General features: G+C 40.7%; 1 protein-coding gene across 2 annotated transcripts in view; it reads left to right on the top strand.

The window, feature by feature from the left end:
- Nucleotides 1-17,074, top strand: part of ZNFX1 (zinc finger NFX1-type containing 1) — a 28,379-nt gene that overhangs the window by 1,417 nt on the left and 9,888 nt on the right. Inside the window, exons 2-8 of one of the 2 annotated variants that reach the window (XM_070419786.1) lie at nucleotides 265-406; nucleotides 1,122-1,236; nucleotides 3,752-5,563; nucleotides 11,561-11,692; nucleotides 13,443-13,591; nucleotides 14,226-14,375; nucleotides 15,790-15,904. In XM_070419786.1, the coding sequence (XP_070275887.1) occupies nucleotides 1,149-1,236; nucleotides 3,752-5,563; nucleotides 11,561-11,692; nucleotides 13,443-13,591; nucleotides 14,226-14,375; nucleotides 15,790-15,904 (2,446 nt within the window). In that variant the 5' untranslated portion in view covers nucleotides 265-406; nucleotides 1,122-1,148. The remainder of the gene's footprint in view (nucleotides 1-264; nucleotides 407-1,121; nucleotides 1,237-3,751; nucleotides 5,564-11,560; nucleotides 11,693-13,442; nucleotides 13,592-14,225; nucleotides 14,376-15,789; nucleotides 15,905-17,074) is intronic. The other variant, XM_070419787.1, reaches the window with a different exon arrangement.

Below are 17,074 nucleotides of genomic sequence, written 5' to 3' on the forward strand. Positions count from 1 at the left end.
GCAGGAGATCACCAAAACTATTGCCAGCAGTAAGGAAAGGGACTCCTTTTGTTGCTGAGGATAAAAGCGACTCCTCGTAGAATAATGCCAGACCTGTCCACAGTTTTCAACCATGAATGTTTAAAAACTCGGGGAGGAAAAGCCCGGCTCCAAAATCCCCTTGCTGAGGACTCTTGAGCCGCCAACTTTTTCCCTGGCCCCACCCCGCAGGATGTGCGTGATTGTGCTAAGTTGCCTTAAAGGGGCTTCCTCTTCCTCTTATAGGACCACTCTTAAAAATTACCGCGGTAGAAGAGGAGGAGAAAAGTCCTGCAGATTTTTCTAGCTGGTGGAGGAAACATTCCGCAGATGGAAACTTATCTTTTTCTTTCTTTTGATCCAGTTTGGCTGCATTCCAAAGAGTAGGGTAAGGGTTAACTGCTCCGTACTTATTTACAAACTGTAGAGAACTGTAAGCTATAGAATGCTGCTATGTAACGTAAATGCTGAATAGTGTGAGACATAACATGGTTTTTGGATTAACAGAAATGTACTTCTGTCTGTCCTGGCAACAAGTATTTATCTGCTTTATAGAAGAGGAAATTGAAACCTAGCAACTGATTAAGTAATTGGGCCAAAGGCATAAACCAAACAGTAGTTTTGAATGGGAATTAATGGCACTTCCTCTCCCTTAGAAAAGTACAGGGATAAAGAGAAGGGGTGGGGGTAATTTGAGCCTTTGAAATCATCTAAATTGTGAATTTAATGTTTTCATATCATAACTGGGTGTTTACAGAGTTGAACACTGTGTCCATGATTAAACTCTGTGTTTAGCCCGAGCTGGTTTGGCTCAGTGGATAGAGTGTCGCCCCAAGGACTGAAAGGTCCCGGGTTCAGTTCCCACCTGGAAGGCAACCTATAGATGTCTCTTTCTCTTTGTCTCTCCCCCTCCCTTCCACTCTCTCTAAAAACCAATGGAAAAATATCCTCAGGAGAGGATTAACAACAACAAACGTAATGTGTTTAACTCTTAGTTAACAAATCATTGCACTATAGAAACAGAAGGATTGGTTTAATGCAGTTCTGGGTTTTTCTGCTAGATGCTGTGTTTCAAGGGCACTAATTTCTCTTAACCTGTACAGATTTCCAGGTAACTTAAAGGAACGTGAATGCGGAGGAATTCAAGTGATTCAATCATGGACGACAGAAGACCTTGTCCGGATGTCAGGCCCAGGAATCCCCATACCAACCACAGAGGTGAGCAACGTTTTCTCATTAATGAGAAGGAAACTTGAGTTCTCTATGAATGAGCAGCAGGCCAACCTAAGATTGATTGTATCTCTCAAGTAAAGAATGGCTTATTTCTTAGCTACAGTATGATTGACTCTGAAAAACAAAATAGCCTTCCCCTTTCCCTAAGAGAGCTAATGAATGGGTGCACTTCAAAGATAGTGGTGTCAGAAGCGGGAATAACACTGGTTTAGAGCAGCGCTGTCCAGTAGAAACATAATAGAAGCCAAAAATGTAATTTAAAAATTTTCAATCTCTCCCTCTCCCTTCCTCTCTAAAATCAATAAAAATATATTTTAAAAGAAAAACGGGAAATCCATTTTTAAAATCTAATACTAATTTAATAAAATTTAGTGATTTAGTACTTGTCTTATTTAAGCCAATATATTCAGATATCATTTTAGTATAATTGAATATATTTTTATTATCATGGTACTTTAATAATCTTTTTTTTTTTTTTTTAAATATATTTTATTGATTTTTTACAGAGAGGAAGGGAGAGAGATAGAGAGTTAGAAACATCGATGAGAGAGAAACATCGACCAGCTGCCTCCTGCACATCTCCCACTGGGATGTGCCCGCAACCCAGGTACATGCCCCTGACCGGAATCGAACCTGGGACCCCTCAGTCCGCAGGCTGACGCTCTATCCACTGAGCCAAACCGGTTTCGGCAATAATCTTAATGTTTTTATTTATCTCCCATATATTCAAGTATTAACATTTTAAGGTTTTATCAATATAAAAAATTTTAATGAGATAACTCTTTTTGGTATTAAGTCTTCAAAATCCCATTTATTATTTTACACATCTTAATTCAGACTAGCCACATTTAAGATGCATAATAGCCATACATAGCTAGTGATTATGTATTTGATAGCATGTGTCTGGAGTCTTAGCCACCAAAGCGAAGTTAGTTCCAAAAGCATTACTCTACCTCAATGGTGGTTCTATTTGCTCAGAACTTTCTAAAACAAAACAACCAAATGAATTTTGCTTTTCGCTAAACTTGTAATATGTCATCTGAGTTTAGCTGTGGAACAAATGAGGAAGAACTATAGAATTTTATTTTATGAGCTGTAAGAATATTGAAATAATGAAAAAAGGTACAATTTTCTGTTCTAGTTTTCTAATCAGATCAAAATATTAAAAGTGGGACTTTCTTCTGATATCCTGAAAGTTTGAAATCATAATTATAAAAATTTAGAGTTCAGTAGTATATAGTATTTATATTTTACCAAATATTCCTTTGTTTCACATTAAAATTTTCTCTAAAAAGTGCAAAATAAGAAAAAGTACATAAATGGATTTTGCATCTGATGTCATTAAGTGGAACTATCATTTTGAATATAATGTGCATTTGAAATTTTTATAGTATTTTTTATCAAATTATTGTATACAGTCTTATTTTTTGTTTGTTTTTAAAATCTCCAAGTCATTCTGCTAAGTTGGATCAACTCCAGAATCAGTTTTAGAGAAAAGGAAAGTGAAAAAAACTGGACATGGGTATGTGGGCCAAGGTCACTTATGAAATGTGTGGCAGATCAAGGGAGACAAGTTAAGCTTCATCCACTGGGTGATGTTAGCTTTCCTACATATACTGGGTGTGTCACCTCCCTCCCCACTCTCTCTTTTCTGAGAGTTGGTAATAGGTAAATACTTTGTAAATGAACTTGTGTTGGAGAAAGGAGGAAAACTTGAGTTTCATTTTTTAGTTTCCTTTACAGTCTGTTAGCTCAAAAACATCTTAGTAAGGAAAGTCCCATCTTCCTCTTTTCTATCTGATGCTGGGCAAAGTTTAAGAAACATTTCCTTTTATAACTTTATCTCCTTTGATGCCTGTGTTGCCTATGGTATAATTATTTCATGGCAGAACCAATGGCTCTAAAAACCAATAGAGTAGGCCAACTGAAAATTATTACTAGTGTTACTAGTTATAATTAACATTAATAAGAGCTTTTTATATAACAGGTACTACACTATACTAAGCATCTTGAACATTTAATCTTTGCAACAACCCAGATACTGAAGCTTAGAGAAATTATGCAACTTGGTAATATAGTGAGGAAGTACCCACGTAAAGACTTGAACCAGGTCCATTTGGCTCTGAAACTCATGTCCTGACTATTGTTTGGTACTGGCAAGAAACTAGAAACAATGAGCTGATCTTTTTGATGCTCTGAAATAATCCCAATTTGTAAAGATTAAATTATATACTTCATACATTTATTTTCTAGCATGTATTAGGCATTCAACAAATGTTTATTCCTTTTTCCTTTTGCACCCTGTGAAAAAAAACAATATTTTTATAATATATACAGCAACATAATAACTGTTTCACATTCAGCACATGACTTATTTCTCTCCAAATAAAACCAAAGCTCCTTGGATGTTTGGGAAAATGAGAACATGTGCATTGTTGTCCTACAACAATTTCCTCGCACCTTTATTTTTATGCTTAACTACTATTCCCATTGTGTTTAGGGCCTATGGATGGTGAATTACCACCAAGAGCTAGAAATCAGGCCAATAATCCACCAGCCAATGCTCTCAGAGGAGGAGGCAACCAACTGGGAAGGCATCCTAGGGCCAACAACCAACTTGGTCCTTATTGGCAAAGAGAAGAGTTTAGGTTTGCGGCCATGGGAAGGAACCCACATCCAGAAAGGAGGAACCGTAGGGGACGTGCCAATGATGAACCTAGAGGCCAGAGACATGGTCAGGAGAATGACACCAGACCGAGAAATGGCAATCAGGAGGAAAGGAACCGCAGACCACCATGGTCTGATGAAAACTTCCAGCAGTGGCGGGTCCCTCACCAGAAGCCTCCAGAACAGCCACAGCAGGTGAAGAAACTGGGCTATAAGTTCCTAGAAAGTCTTCTGCAGAAAGACCCTTCTGAGGTGGTCATCACACTTGCCACCAGTTTAGGACTGAAGGAGCTTCTGTCTCATTCTTTTATGAAACCCAACTTCCTTGAGCTCATTTGTCAGGTTCTTCGGAAGGCTTGCAGTTCCAGAATGGATCGCCAGAGTATTCTCCATGTCCTGGGCATATTGAAGAATTCAAAATTCCTCAAAGTCTGCCTGCCAACTTATGTGGTAGGGATGATCACTGAACCCATCCCTGACATTCGAAACCAGTATCCAGAACACATTAGCAACATTATCTCCCTCATCCAGGACCTCGTAAGTGTCTTCCCTGCCAGTTCTGTGCAGGAAACTTCCATGCTCATTTCCCTCCTGCCAGCTTCTCTTAATGCTCTGAGAGCCTCTGGTGTTGACATAGAAGAGGAGACTGAGAAGAACCTGGAAAAGGTACAGGCCATAATCCAACATTTGCAGGAAAAGAGGCGAGAGGACACTTTAAGAGAAGATACCTACACTTTAGTACAGCCCAAGGCAGAAGACAATGTTGATAGCTACCGGACCATGCCCATTTACCCTACATACAATGAGGTGCACTTAGATGAGAAACCATTCCTTCGCCCCAACATCATTTCTGGAAAATATGAGAGCACTGCTGTCTATCTGGATACTCACTTCCGACTACTTCGAGAAGATTTTGTCAGGCCCCTACGAGAAGGCATTTTGGAACTTCTCCAAAGCTTTGAAGACCAAGGCCTGAGGAAGAGGAAGTTTGATGACATTCGAATCTACTTTGATACCAGGATTATCAGCCCTGTATGTGCATCATCAGGCATTGTCTATAAGGTACAGTTTGACACAAAACCACTAAAGTTTGTTCGCTGGCAGAATTCCAAGCGATTGCTCTATGGGTCCTTGGTGTGCATGTCCAAGGACAATTTTGAGACATTTCTTTTTGCCACAGTGTCTAACCGGGAGCAGGAGGATCTCTACCAAGGATTTGTCCAGCTCTCCTTCAATGAGCAGAGCCAACAGCTGCTAGCAGAGGTCCAGCCCTCTGACTCTTTCCTAATGGTGGAGACAACCGCATATTTTGAGGCCTATAGGCATGTCCTGGAAGGACTCCAGGAGATCCAACAGGAAGATGTCCCCTTCCAGAGAAACATTGTGGAATGTGACTCTCATGTGAAGGAGCCAAGGTACTTGCTAATGGGAGGCAGATACGATTTCACTCCCTTAATAAAGACTCCCTCAGACACTGGGGAATCTCTGAGGAATGCTGAGGGCTTGAGATATCTCAGAGTTAATGTCTTAGACCCTAGACAGTGGCCCTCCAAAGAAGCCTTGAAGCTGGATGACTCCCAGATGGAAGCTTTGCAGTTTGCTCTCACAAGGGAACTGGCTATTATTCAAGGACCTCCTGGAACAGGTAAGAGAATTTTTCAGAGCACATGTCATCTACCTTAGGAGATAGGGAAGGAAGGCTTGACTTTAGGTTTCTAGAATGTCTTGGTTAGAAACATTCCCATGAGTGGATGAAGGGGATAAATGGTGATGGAAGGAGACTTGATTTGGGATGGTGAATGCAAAATACAGTATACTTATAATGAATTATAAAATTGTACACCGGGAACCTACATAATTTTATTAACCAATGTCACATCAATAACTTCAATTAAAGAAAAAAAAAATGTTCTCATGAAATGGGCATCAAATTTATTTATAAAATTACTGCTTGTTATGGTGATTTTCCAGTGGGGACCCATTGGCATTCATAGTAATAAACCCAAATTGCAAGATTAGAAAGGACTGCTAGGGGTCAAACTTCAGAAGATACATTACCTCTGCTTCATCAAAGGCTATATTAATTTGTTTGATTTCTAATTAAATATCAAGTACAGCAGGTCTTCGTATAACATTTCATTCAACATCATTTTGTTATTGTTTTTTTAAAATATATTTTATTGATTTTTTTAGAGAGGAAGGGAGAGAGATAGAGAATTAGAAACATCGATGAGAGAGAAACATTGATCAGCTGCCTCCTGCACACCTCCTACTGGGGATGTGCCCACAACCAAGGTACATGCCCTTGACCGGAATCGAACTTGGGACCCTTGAGTCTGCAGGCCGATGCTCTATCCACTGAGCCAAACCGGTTACGGCTATTTATTTATTTTAAAAAATATATTTTTCAGAGAGGAAGGGAGAGTGAGAGAGAAACATCAATGATGAGAGAGAATCATTAATCAGCTGCCTCCTACATGCCCCACACTAGGGACTGAGCCCACAATCCGGGCATGTGCCCTGACCGGAAATCAACCTGTGACCTCCTGATTCATAGGTCAACACTCAGCTACTATATAGCCTAGTGACCTGGTGCATGGATTCGTGCACATTGAAAAGAAATTAATTAGAAGGTGGCTGGTGGGACTGGGTGAGATGGGCCAGACACGCCCTGGAGCCAACCTCCCATGCTCCCTTTGCAGCATCTGTGGAGTGAGCAGGGTCCCTCCGGCATGTGGGGTCCCTCGACCTGGCCTACAGGGATCAGGCCAAAACTGGCTCTCTGACATTTCCCAAGGGGTCCCAGAGTGCAAGAGGGCACTCTGCAAAGTTGCTGTCCTATAGGGCGTGGAACGCAAATGCAAGTATGCAGTAAACCAGATTCGGGCTGACAGTACCCCAGCAACAACATAACCCATGGTCAAAGGTGGAATCACATGGCCCTGCAGGAATCAGGCTCCCTCCTCTCTGGTTACAGGGTGTGTCACCCAAGAACCGAGAACCGCCACTGCCAAGTCACTGCAGCTTGACAGTTCCTGCATCGAGCATCTGCCCCCTGGTGGTCAGTGTGAGTCATAGCAACCAGTCAGATGGTCAGACACTTAGCGTATTAGCCTTTTATATATATATAGATGCCAGCCAAGCTGTTATAACATTGATGAGGGAAAAAATTGATTCCCAACCAGGGCCACTATGGAGTTTGCATAGTCTCCCCATGTCTGTGGGTTTTCTTCAGGGACTCCATATTTCTCCTACATCCCAGAGATGTACACATGACATGAAGTGGCATGTCTGCATTGTCCCAGTCTGAGTGAGTGTGTGTGAGTGTGCCCTATGATGGAAGGGCTTCCTGTCGAGGTGAGTCCCATCTTGCACCCTGAGCTGCCAGGATTGGCTCCAGCTACCCCTGGCCCTGAACTGGAATCAGTGGGTTGGAGGATAATTCTCTTAATAATTTTTTTAAAAACCTATATTTTTATTTTAATACGTTTTATTGATTTTTTTTACAGAGAGGAAGGGAGAAGGAGAGTTAGAAACATCGATGAGAGAGAGAAACATCGATCAGCTGCCTCCTGCACACCCCCTACCGGGGATGTGCCTGCAACCAAGGTACATGCCCTTGACCAGAATCGAACCTGGGACCCTTCAGTCCGCAGGCTGACGCTCTATCCACGAGCCAAACTGGTTAGGGCTCTTACTAATTTTTATTAATCTTTCCTAAATGTATGTATAGCTCACACTTCAATGTTTAATAATAGGAGTATTTGGGGTCTTTATTTAGAAGTTGGTGATGTTTTTCTGATCAAAAATAATGCCATAGAAACTTATTCTTGTTTTTATCAGTTAGCCTGTGGGAAAATTGGTTTTGTTATATGTAATTTCACTTAAAGACTCAGTCTCTAAGAACCTATCAACAAGTGAAGACTTAACTGTACATAATAATGGCCTATGTGCCAAGTACTGTTTCACATCCATTATATATGTTAAGTCATTCAACATCATTTTATTATTTTTATTTACTTTTATTTATTTATTTAAAAAAATCTTTTAAATATATTTTATTGATTTTTTTACAGAGAGGAGGGGAGAGGGATAGAGAGTTAGAAACATCGATGAGAGAGAAACATCGATCAGCTGCCTCTTGCACACCCCCTACTGGGGATGTGCCCGCAACCCAGGTACATGCTCTTGACCGGAATCGAACCTGGGACCCTTGAGTCCGCAGGCCGATGCTCTATACGCTGGGCCAAACTGGTTAGGGCTTTAAAAAAATTTTTTGCTTTCAGAGAGGAAGGGAGAGGGAAAGAGATAAGAAACATCAATGATGAGAGAGAATCGTTGATCAGCTGCCTCAGTGAGGCAGAAACAATTCCATTTTACAGATGAAAAGCTAAGGCAAAGAGAGCTTGAATAATTTGTTGAAGCTCACACAGATAGTGACAGACCTAGAATTTGATGTCAGGCATTTTGGTTCTAGAGTCATGCTTCTCATGAAAATATACCTCCCTATATCGTTTTCCCCTACTAATCCTACTCTGGCTTGATAACTACTATTAGTAGTTTAATGTGTATCTTTCCATTATTGGTCTATAATCTATACCAGTGATAGTGAACCTATGACACGCGAACTCATTTTTTTGGTTGATTTTTCTTTGTTAAATGGCATTTAATATATAAAATAAATATCAAAAATATAAGTCTTTGTTTTACTATGGTTGCAAATATCAAAAAATTTCTATTTGTGACACGGCACCAGAGTTAAGTTAGGGTTTTTCAAAATGCTGACATGCCGAGCTCAAAAGGTTCACCATCACTGATCTATACTAATAAAAGGGTAATATGCTAATTAGACCAGACATTTCCGGACATCCTTCCTGACAAAAGCCAGGCCTGGGCAAAGCTGCCCACAGTCCCAGGTGCCTGCGGCTGCGGCCAGCCCAGAAAAAGCTGCCTGCAGTCCTGGGCGCCTGCAGCTGCGGCTGGCCCTGGCAAAGCCGCCTCCCGGTACTGGGCACCTGCGGCCGGCCAGAGGGAGGGAAGCCCGGGTTGCAGAGGCGGTTAGGGGCGATCAGGCTGCAGGGGAGCAGTTAGAGCGGGTTAAGGCAGGCAGGCAGAGGTGGTTAGGGGCGATCAGGCAGGCAAGCGGTTAGGAGCCAGCGGTCCTGGATTGGAGAAGGTGCAGGCCGGGCTGAGGGTTCCTTCCCTTGCATGAATTTCGTGCACCGGGCCTCTAGAACATGTTGTGGACATTTTTACATTCTTTTTTTTTTGTTTGTTTTTAAATATATTTTATTGATTTTTTACAGAGAGGAAGGGAGAGAGATAGAGAGTTAGAAACATCGATGAGAGAGAAACATCGACCAGCTGCCTCCTGCACATCTCCTACTGGGGATGTGCCCGCAACCCAGGTACATGCCCTTGACCGGAATCGAACCTGGGACCTTTCAGTCCGCAGGCCGACGCTCTATCCACTGAGCCAAACCGGTTTCGGCCATTTTTACATTCTTTACACTATAGTTACATTTACAAATGTACCGCACTCTTTTTATTATGCCTGCATTCACTGTAGGGTATGAATGTACCATGTGTATATATATATTTTTGTTGTTGTTGTTATTACATCAGTGCTGCGATAAGTATCCATATGTCTATATCTGTGTTTGTCTTTGGGTACTCTGTTTATTATTTCTGTAATTTTTTCCCCTAAAGTGGGAATTCACATTAATAGTTATACTAGGTATTGCTAAATTACCCTCCCAAAAGGATATACAAAAAAAAAACAACACACACAAAAAAAACAGTGATAAATTAAAATTTATCACTTTAAAAAAAAATTTTTTTTTTTAATATATTTTATTGATTTTTTTACAGAGAGGAAGGGAGAGAGAGATAGAGAGTTAGAAACATCGATGAGAGAGAAACATCGACCAGCTGCCTCCTGCACATCTCCTACTGGGGATGTGCCCGCAACCCAGGTACATGCCCTTGACCGGAATCGAACCTGGGACCCTTCAGTCCGCAGGCCGACGCTCTATCCACTGAGCCAAACCGGTTTCGGCAAAATTTATCACTTTAAAAAAACAGTATAAATTAATAGAAACTCAGGATAAAAAAGTAATGTAAAAGAAGGAAAGGTCTTTCTAATAAGAAACACTATATAATGAAAAAATATGCGTAAGTGTTGTTTTGAGGATTTAAAAAAACAAGTATCAGTTTGTACTCTCACCAAGATTGAATTAATGTTCCATTTCCTTACATCCTTTTTTGCTGATCAGCAGTTTTTGCTCATCTGTGAGGTTAAAAATTTGGCACATTATTAATTTTAATCTTATGTTTTAATTAAAAAATGATTCAAACGTTTTTAAAAATCCCTGTCTCCCTCCTCCTACCACCTCTCCCATTCCCTTCTATAAAGTAAACAATGTTATCTTCCTGTGTATCCTTCCAAAGATATTCTTATGACTATTAAAGCAAATGCATACTTATATTTATTTCCCTCCACTTTTTTTGTTGTTGTTAATCCTCACTCAAGGATATTTGTTCCATTGATTTTTTTAGAGAGAGTTTGGGGGGGGGGGGGGGTCAGGGAGACAAAGAAACGTGGACAAGAGAGAGAGACATTGATTGGTTGCCTCCTGCACGCGCCCCTACTGGAGCTGGGGAACCTGCAACCCATTGCCTTTACCAGAAATCGAAACCTCAGACCACTGAGCAACCGGCCAGGTCTATATGTTTTCTTGATACCATGTTTTTCTCATTTCCCACATTTATGATTTTACATTTGTTTGTATGAGGTCTCAAGGGTCTGAGAAAATAATAACCATGGCTATTGTGCTTTATTTTTATTTTTTTCTCTAATTCAATGCCTGCCACTGTTAGGCATTCAGTACATATTATTCAGAATGGGGTGGGGTTTCGGAGAGGAAGCAAAAATTGTTACTTATCATGCTATACTGAAACCTTTAATTTTCTTGTATCTCTTCCTCCTCTGAGTTTTTTGAGGACAATGGCTGCTTTCTCAGCTTGACACTATGTAAAAATTTAGCTGTTTGTAGACTTAATTAACTATTGGACATTTGCTGATAAACCCACAACTGTAACTCCATTGTTGATTTCTGGTTTTCCCTCCTATTACAAAGGGAAGTCCACTATGGTATATTAAAAGCATTTCTAAATAATTTGCCACATGAGATTGGAAACAAATTATATGTCCATCAATAGGGAACTGGCTAAAAATTACCTTGCAGCTGTGAAAAACAAAAAGAGGGAGGATTCTTGTTATGTATTGATAGAGAACTACCTCCAAGATTAAATGAAAAATGTAGAACAGTGAAAATAGTCTGCTACTATTTGTATTAAAAAAGAGAAAGGGGGAAGGCTGGAAAATAACTATATTCATATTTGTTTATATATGCATTGAATGACAAGAAACTGGTAACATTGGTTGCTTTTAGGAGGAAGTGGGTAGCTGGGGGACGGAAGAACGATAGGGCTTTTTATAATATGCTCATTTGTGCTTCTTGGATTTTAAGCCATCTCAGTGTATTACCTTAAATAATAATAATAACGATTTTTTTAAAATTAACTACTCCTTTTAGTAAGTCTCCAAGTTTTCTAATTTTCCTTTTTTCTTATTTTCTAGGCAAAACCTATGTGGGTCTAAAAATTGTTCAAGCCCTTCTTACCAATGAGACTGTTTGGCAAATTAGCCTCCAGAAGTTCCCCATCTTGGTTGTGTGTTATACTAATCATGCTTTGGATCAGTTTTTGGAAGGTAATGTCTATGCAAAATTGGTCTCTATCAAAACATTTATTGTTGAACCATTAGCAACTTCAGTAGCTTTCTATTGCTCTTTGAATAAAGTCCACAGTGCTAACCATGACCTGTAAGGCTTGTCATCTGCTCCAGCCTGACTCTGAATCTCATCTCCTACCTCTTCCCATTGTCTTCAATGCCTTGAATCCCTCAGCTTCTTCCTCGGTCTGTTTTATTCCCCTTTTTTAGAATGCATTTTTTCTCTTTACCTCTCTCTCCGTCTTGATCCCATCCAGCCTGGCTGGCTCAATATTCATTCTTCAGTTTCACCTTAAATCTCTCTTCAGGTGCACTTTAATATTGCCCCAAGCCAAGGTTAAGTTTCCTTTTGTATTTTTTCTTCAGAGATTTAGCACATACCTAACCATTTATTGATTTTTTTTTAACAGAGAGGAAAGGAGAGGGATAGAGAGAAACATGGATCAGCTGCCTCCTGCACACCTCCTACTGGGGATGTGCCTGCAACCAAGGTACATGCCCTTGACTGGAATTGAACCTGGGACCTTTCAGTCTTCAGGCCGACGCCCCATCCACTGAGCCAAACCAGCCAGGGCCCTAACCATTTATTTTTATGTGGCTCTACCCTAGACTGTAAACATCGTGAGGTCTGGTCCTGTTTCTTGCTATATTCACAGATCCTGGCACATTCTAGGCACTGAAAAAAATACTAACTGCATTAATGTATGAATAAGTATGTTTTTCCTTTTGTTTAGAATATTATTTTCTGAATTCTCCTGTATCCTCCTTTCACCTAAATTAAAGCTTCCTTATTCTTTTTATTTTTATGTTTTTATTTCAGAGAGGAAGGGAGAGGGAGAGAGAGATAGAAACATCAATGATGAGAGAGAGTCATTGATCAGCTGCCTCCTGCATGCCCCACACTGAGGATTGAGCCCGCAACCCAGGCATGTGCCCTGACCAGGAATCCAGCTGTGACTTCCTGGTTCATAGGTCAGTGCTCAACCACTGAGTCACACCAGCCGGGCAAATCTTCCTTATTCTTGGATTCTCAGTTTAAATATTAGATCCTCAAGAATTAGATCCCTACCTCATCCAAACTAGGTAAGGTCCCCTGTTTCATATGTACACATCATGTATTTATAGTAATTACCATATTTTCACTATAGTGATAAATGGTTTAATGTGTATATTGTCTCTCAGACTGTGAGACATGATAACAAATTAGAAATGGAGTCTGTGTTTTCACTGCTATATATATCTTCAGAACCTAGCATATGTCTGGTGCATAGTAAGCAAGCAATAAATATACGTAGGGTGAATTATAGAGAACATTTACTAAGAGCTTACTTTATGCCAGTCCCTGTATAGGAGCTGTAAAGATATTCTCTAGTTTGTACAAATTAGCCTTATAAGGAAAGTATTACTGTTTTCAAATCACAGATGAAGAAACTGAGGCTCAAGTTAAGTAGTTTGCCCCAGGTTACATAGCAATAAATTGTGGAGCCAATAAGTTGAGTTCTCAATTGTCTGATTCTAAAGCCTGTGCTCTTAAGCACCACACTTTACTGCTGTGCAGGTCATATAATCTCTGGGGCCTTCTTGCTCATTAATGGGGTAGATTTCCTGTAAGCACCAGTTTGTTCCCTAATAGACCAGCTGACACAACACCCCAAACACTTACCTTTCTCATTGGAGAGAATCCGGCATAACTTCTCTCAACTCTACTGTGCTTCACCATTCTCCACAGGTATCTATAAGTGTCAGAAGCCCAGTATCGTGCGGGTAGGTGGAAGGAGCAGCAGTGACATCTTGAAGCAGTTTACGCTGAGGGAGCTGAGGAACAAGCGGGAATTCCGCCGAAATCTCCCCATGCACCTCCGGAGGGCCTACATGAGTGTAAGTCCCAGCTGTGGATATTGGAGGTAGCTCAAATGGGAACTAAACAAGATAGCATTGGCTTTCTGGCTAGACAGTCCAAAGCAGATAGAGGCTCCACAAAGCTATGAAGGTCCCAAGTTTATTCCAGCATTACATTCTGCTAATTCTGTGGTGTGACCTTAACCCTTATAATCCAAGGTGGAGAAAAAGCAAAAAAGGGAATGCTGCCCCTCCCAACTCCTGCCAGGGCTTCATGCTGATTCCCCCAAACTACCCACAGCACTTCTACTTATAGCCTATTAACCATCTTCTAGCTGGTCAGCCATGTGCCCAGCTAAAACTCTGAGTTTTTACTGAGGGGGGAAAAAAAGAAGTCTCTCACAGTATCCTTGGCCTATATTTATAATGTATTTATTTCCTTACTGATTGGTAGGAGTCTTTTAGACCAGCGGTCACCAACCTTTGGTCCACGGACCACTGGTTGGCGACTGCTCTTTTAGACAATTTAGATACTAAACCTTTTGTTTTAAGACCACAGAATAGTTATTCTCCCTTCTTGCTGTTCCTGTGTTAGCTTTGTTTTCCCTCAAGGCAGGGACTGAGTTTGGGGGATGATACTTCCTCTTCATTTCTTTACCACTGTTCTTGGCAGATCATGACACAAATGAAGGAGTCAGAACAAGAGCTGCATATAGGGGCCCGGACTCTGGAGTGCACCATGCGTGGCGTATTACGGGAACAGTACCTGGAGAAGTACATTTCCTCCGAGCACTGGAAAAGCCTGATGAGTGGACCGACACAGGTAGGGGTCATCTTGGGAAGTACAAACATCTGTCTTGACTCAGTACTTGGAAGGAGCCTTCAGCAGAAGCAGCAGTCCAAAGCATTAGCTGTTTGGTAATCTGATGCTGCCATGTTAGAAGTTCCGTTTCATGAGGAAAGACAGCTGAGTATACTAGTCAAGAACAAGACTGTGGAGCTAGCGTTCTGGGTTGGAATCCCGGTTTTGCTCTGAGCAAGTTACTTGATTTTTTCTGTGCCTGTTTCCTCAGTTATGAAGTGGGGATGATAATATCAAATTGAACCATATGAAATTGCCATTTTGTAAATTTGACTTGCAAAAGTGGAGTTTCTTACAGGATTTTTATTTAGATAAACAAGTTAATACTTATAAACCTCTAAATGAGTGTGCTATAAATGCTTGTTAAGTGAAATATCATAACAAGACAACCTAGCCCATGTAGAGAGCCTAGGGTCAACAGACTTCAGTCACACAGACTGATTATGTGACTTGGTCTCAGACAAGGATAGTAATAATGTCTGCCTTCAAAAATGTTATGTGAAGTAGCTAACAGTCTCTGTAAAGTGGCTGGCCAGGAGTCTAGGGAAATGGTGCTTCTACTAGTATTATTAATGGGTTGGTGAATTTCAGGGTTACAAACCCAAAAGCCTAACGGGGTCCATTAGGTACTAAAAATGACTGAAGCAGGTTAGATGTGAGACATTGGGAAGTAGAGAGGATTGTGGCAAACTGGAAAAGGGGTGGCAGCAACTCATTTCCAGCCCATTTGTTGCCATTTAGGAATACAGCCTTGTTGCTGCCATAGCTCCTGATTTTGTCAAGAGAGGCAGGATTTTTTTTTTAATCACTTACATGAGGGTTTATTCCAGTATTGCTGGCAGTATGGGAAAGCAGCAGGTCATCCACAAAAATCTGCTCTGCAGCCCCCCACAAGCCAGCTGCTTATATAGGGTACGTCAAGGATTACATGGGGAAATAGGGATTATAGGAATGGGGAAGTAGGCAATGTGGGGTGGGACTCCCTTTTTTGGGCAAGAAGATTCTTAATCTTTCCATGATAATAGGCAGTTCTTGAATGAGAATGGACCAAATTCCAAAGTTGACTTCCAGGTCCTAGGTTGACTCCCAGGTCCTGGGGACATACAACTCCCTGCCAGGTCAGAATATCCTTTCTTTTGCAACAGCATGGATGGACTTGGAGAGTATTATGCTAATAATAATAATAAGTGAAATAAGCCAGTCTAGAGGTAGGAAATTTTTATTTTTAAAATTCTATGCAAGTCATATTAAATGATCCAGTTGCCAATTTGCAGCCTCTGAATTTTAAGGAAATTACTTTCTATCCATCAAGGAGAACTTTACTTCACACTGGTTGTCATCGAATTCTCATGACTGGTCATTCTTCCTTCCTCAGGATAGTGAATGGGTTTGCTTCCAAGGCTGGAAGCATTCCATGATGCTGGAGTGGCTGGGTCTGGGTGTCGTTTCTTTCACCCAAAGTGTTGCTCCAGCGGGACCTGAAAATATAGGTAAGTGTGTGTCTACCTAGAATCACATCGTAAGGTGGAATTTGGTAAAGAACAGAAGAGCAGAACTTGAAAGTAATACCTAGGATATGTAAAGAGCTTTAATTAATCAGAAAAGAGAAATAATAGCTTAGTAGGAAAATAGATAAAACACTTTTAACAGGCACATCACAAAATAGGAAATCCTAATAGTAAACATATTAGAGTTGCTCATTAGAAACTAGAGAAATTAAAACCACAATGAAGTACTATTATGCCACCAGATTGTAAAAAATTTAAAAGCTGTATATAACCACGCAGATAAGAATGTGAAGCAGTGGGAGCTCTGATATACTGCTAGTGGGGATAGTAGTCGGTACACCACTCTATGATATTGGAAAAACAAAGAACTCAAGTGTCTATCCACATTTGTACAGTGGATGCTGCTGATCAATTATAGTTTGTTCGGATAGTGAAATACTGTACAATAGTGAAAAGGAATTAGAGAATATATGGCAACATAGGAATCTCAAAAACATGCTGAATGAAAAAGGCAAGGGAAAAGATACAATATGATTTCAGATAGTGCTCAAAAAAGTCAAGACTAGACAATGTTATAGAGGTGTATATATACATTATATGGGGTGGGGCAAAAGTATATATATAATTGTGAGTACACAAAACAGTTTATTCCTGTATTAATTTATGAATTGTTGTATTACTTTCTGTATGAACAACTGTAAACCCACTTTTGCCCCTCCCTGTATGTGGCAAAGATTTTTCTTGTTAACACTCACCTGAGGATATGTTTTCCATTGCTTGTCAGAGAGAGTAGAAGGGATGTAGGGAAGGGGACAGAGAGAGAGAAACATTGATATGGTTGCCTCCTGCACGTGCCCCATGACGGGTGGGGAGCAAACCCACAATCCAGGTATGTGCCCTTGACTGGGAATCAAACCTGTGACCCTTTAGTGTGCGAGTTGATGCTCTAACCACTGAGCAAACCAGCCAGGGCTAAAGATATCATTTAAAGGGGAAAATGAGTATTTTAAAATTGTAACAGCCCTGGCTGGTTTGGCTCAGTGGATAGAGTGTTGGCCTGTGGACTGAAGGGTCCCGGTTCAATTCCAGTCAAGGGCACATACCTGGGTTGAGGGCTTACTCCCCACTAGGGGGAGTGCAGGAGGCAGCCGA

Source organism: Myotis yumanensis, unplaced genomic scaffold (assembly GCF_028538775.1).
Source record: "Myotis yumanensis isolate MYYU_CA2020_CCGP unplaced genomic scaffold, mMyoYum1.0.hap1 SCAF_7, whole genome shotgun sequence".
Lineage (NCBI taxonomy): Eukaryota > Metazoa > Chordata > Mammalia > Chiroptera > Vespertilionidae > Myotis > Myotis yumanensis.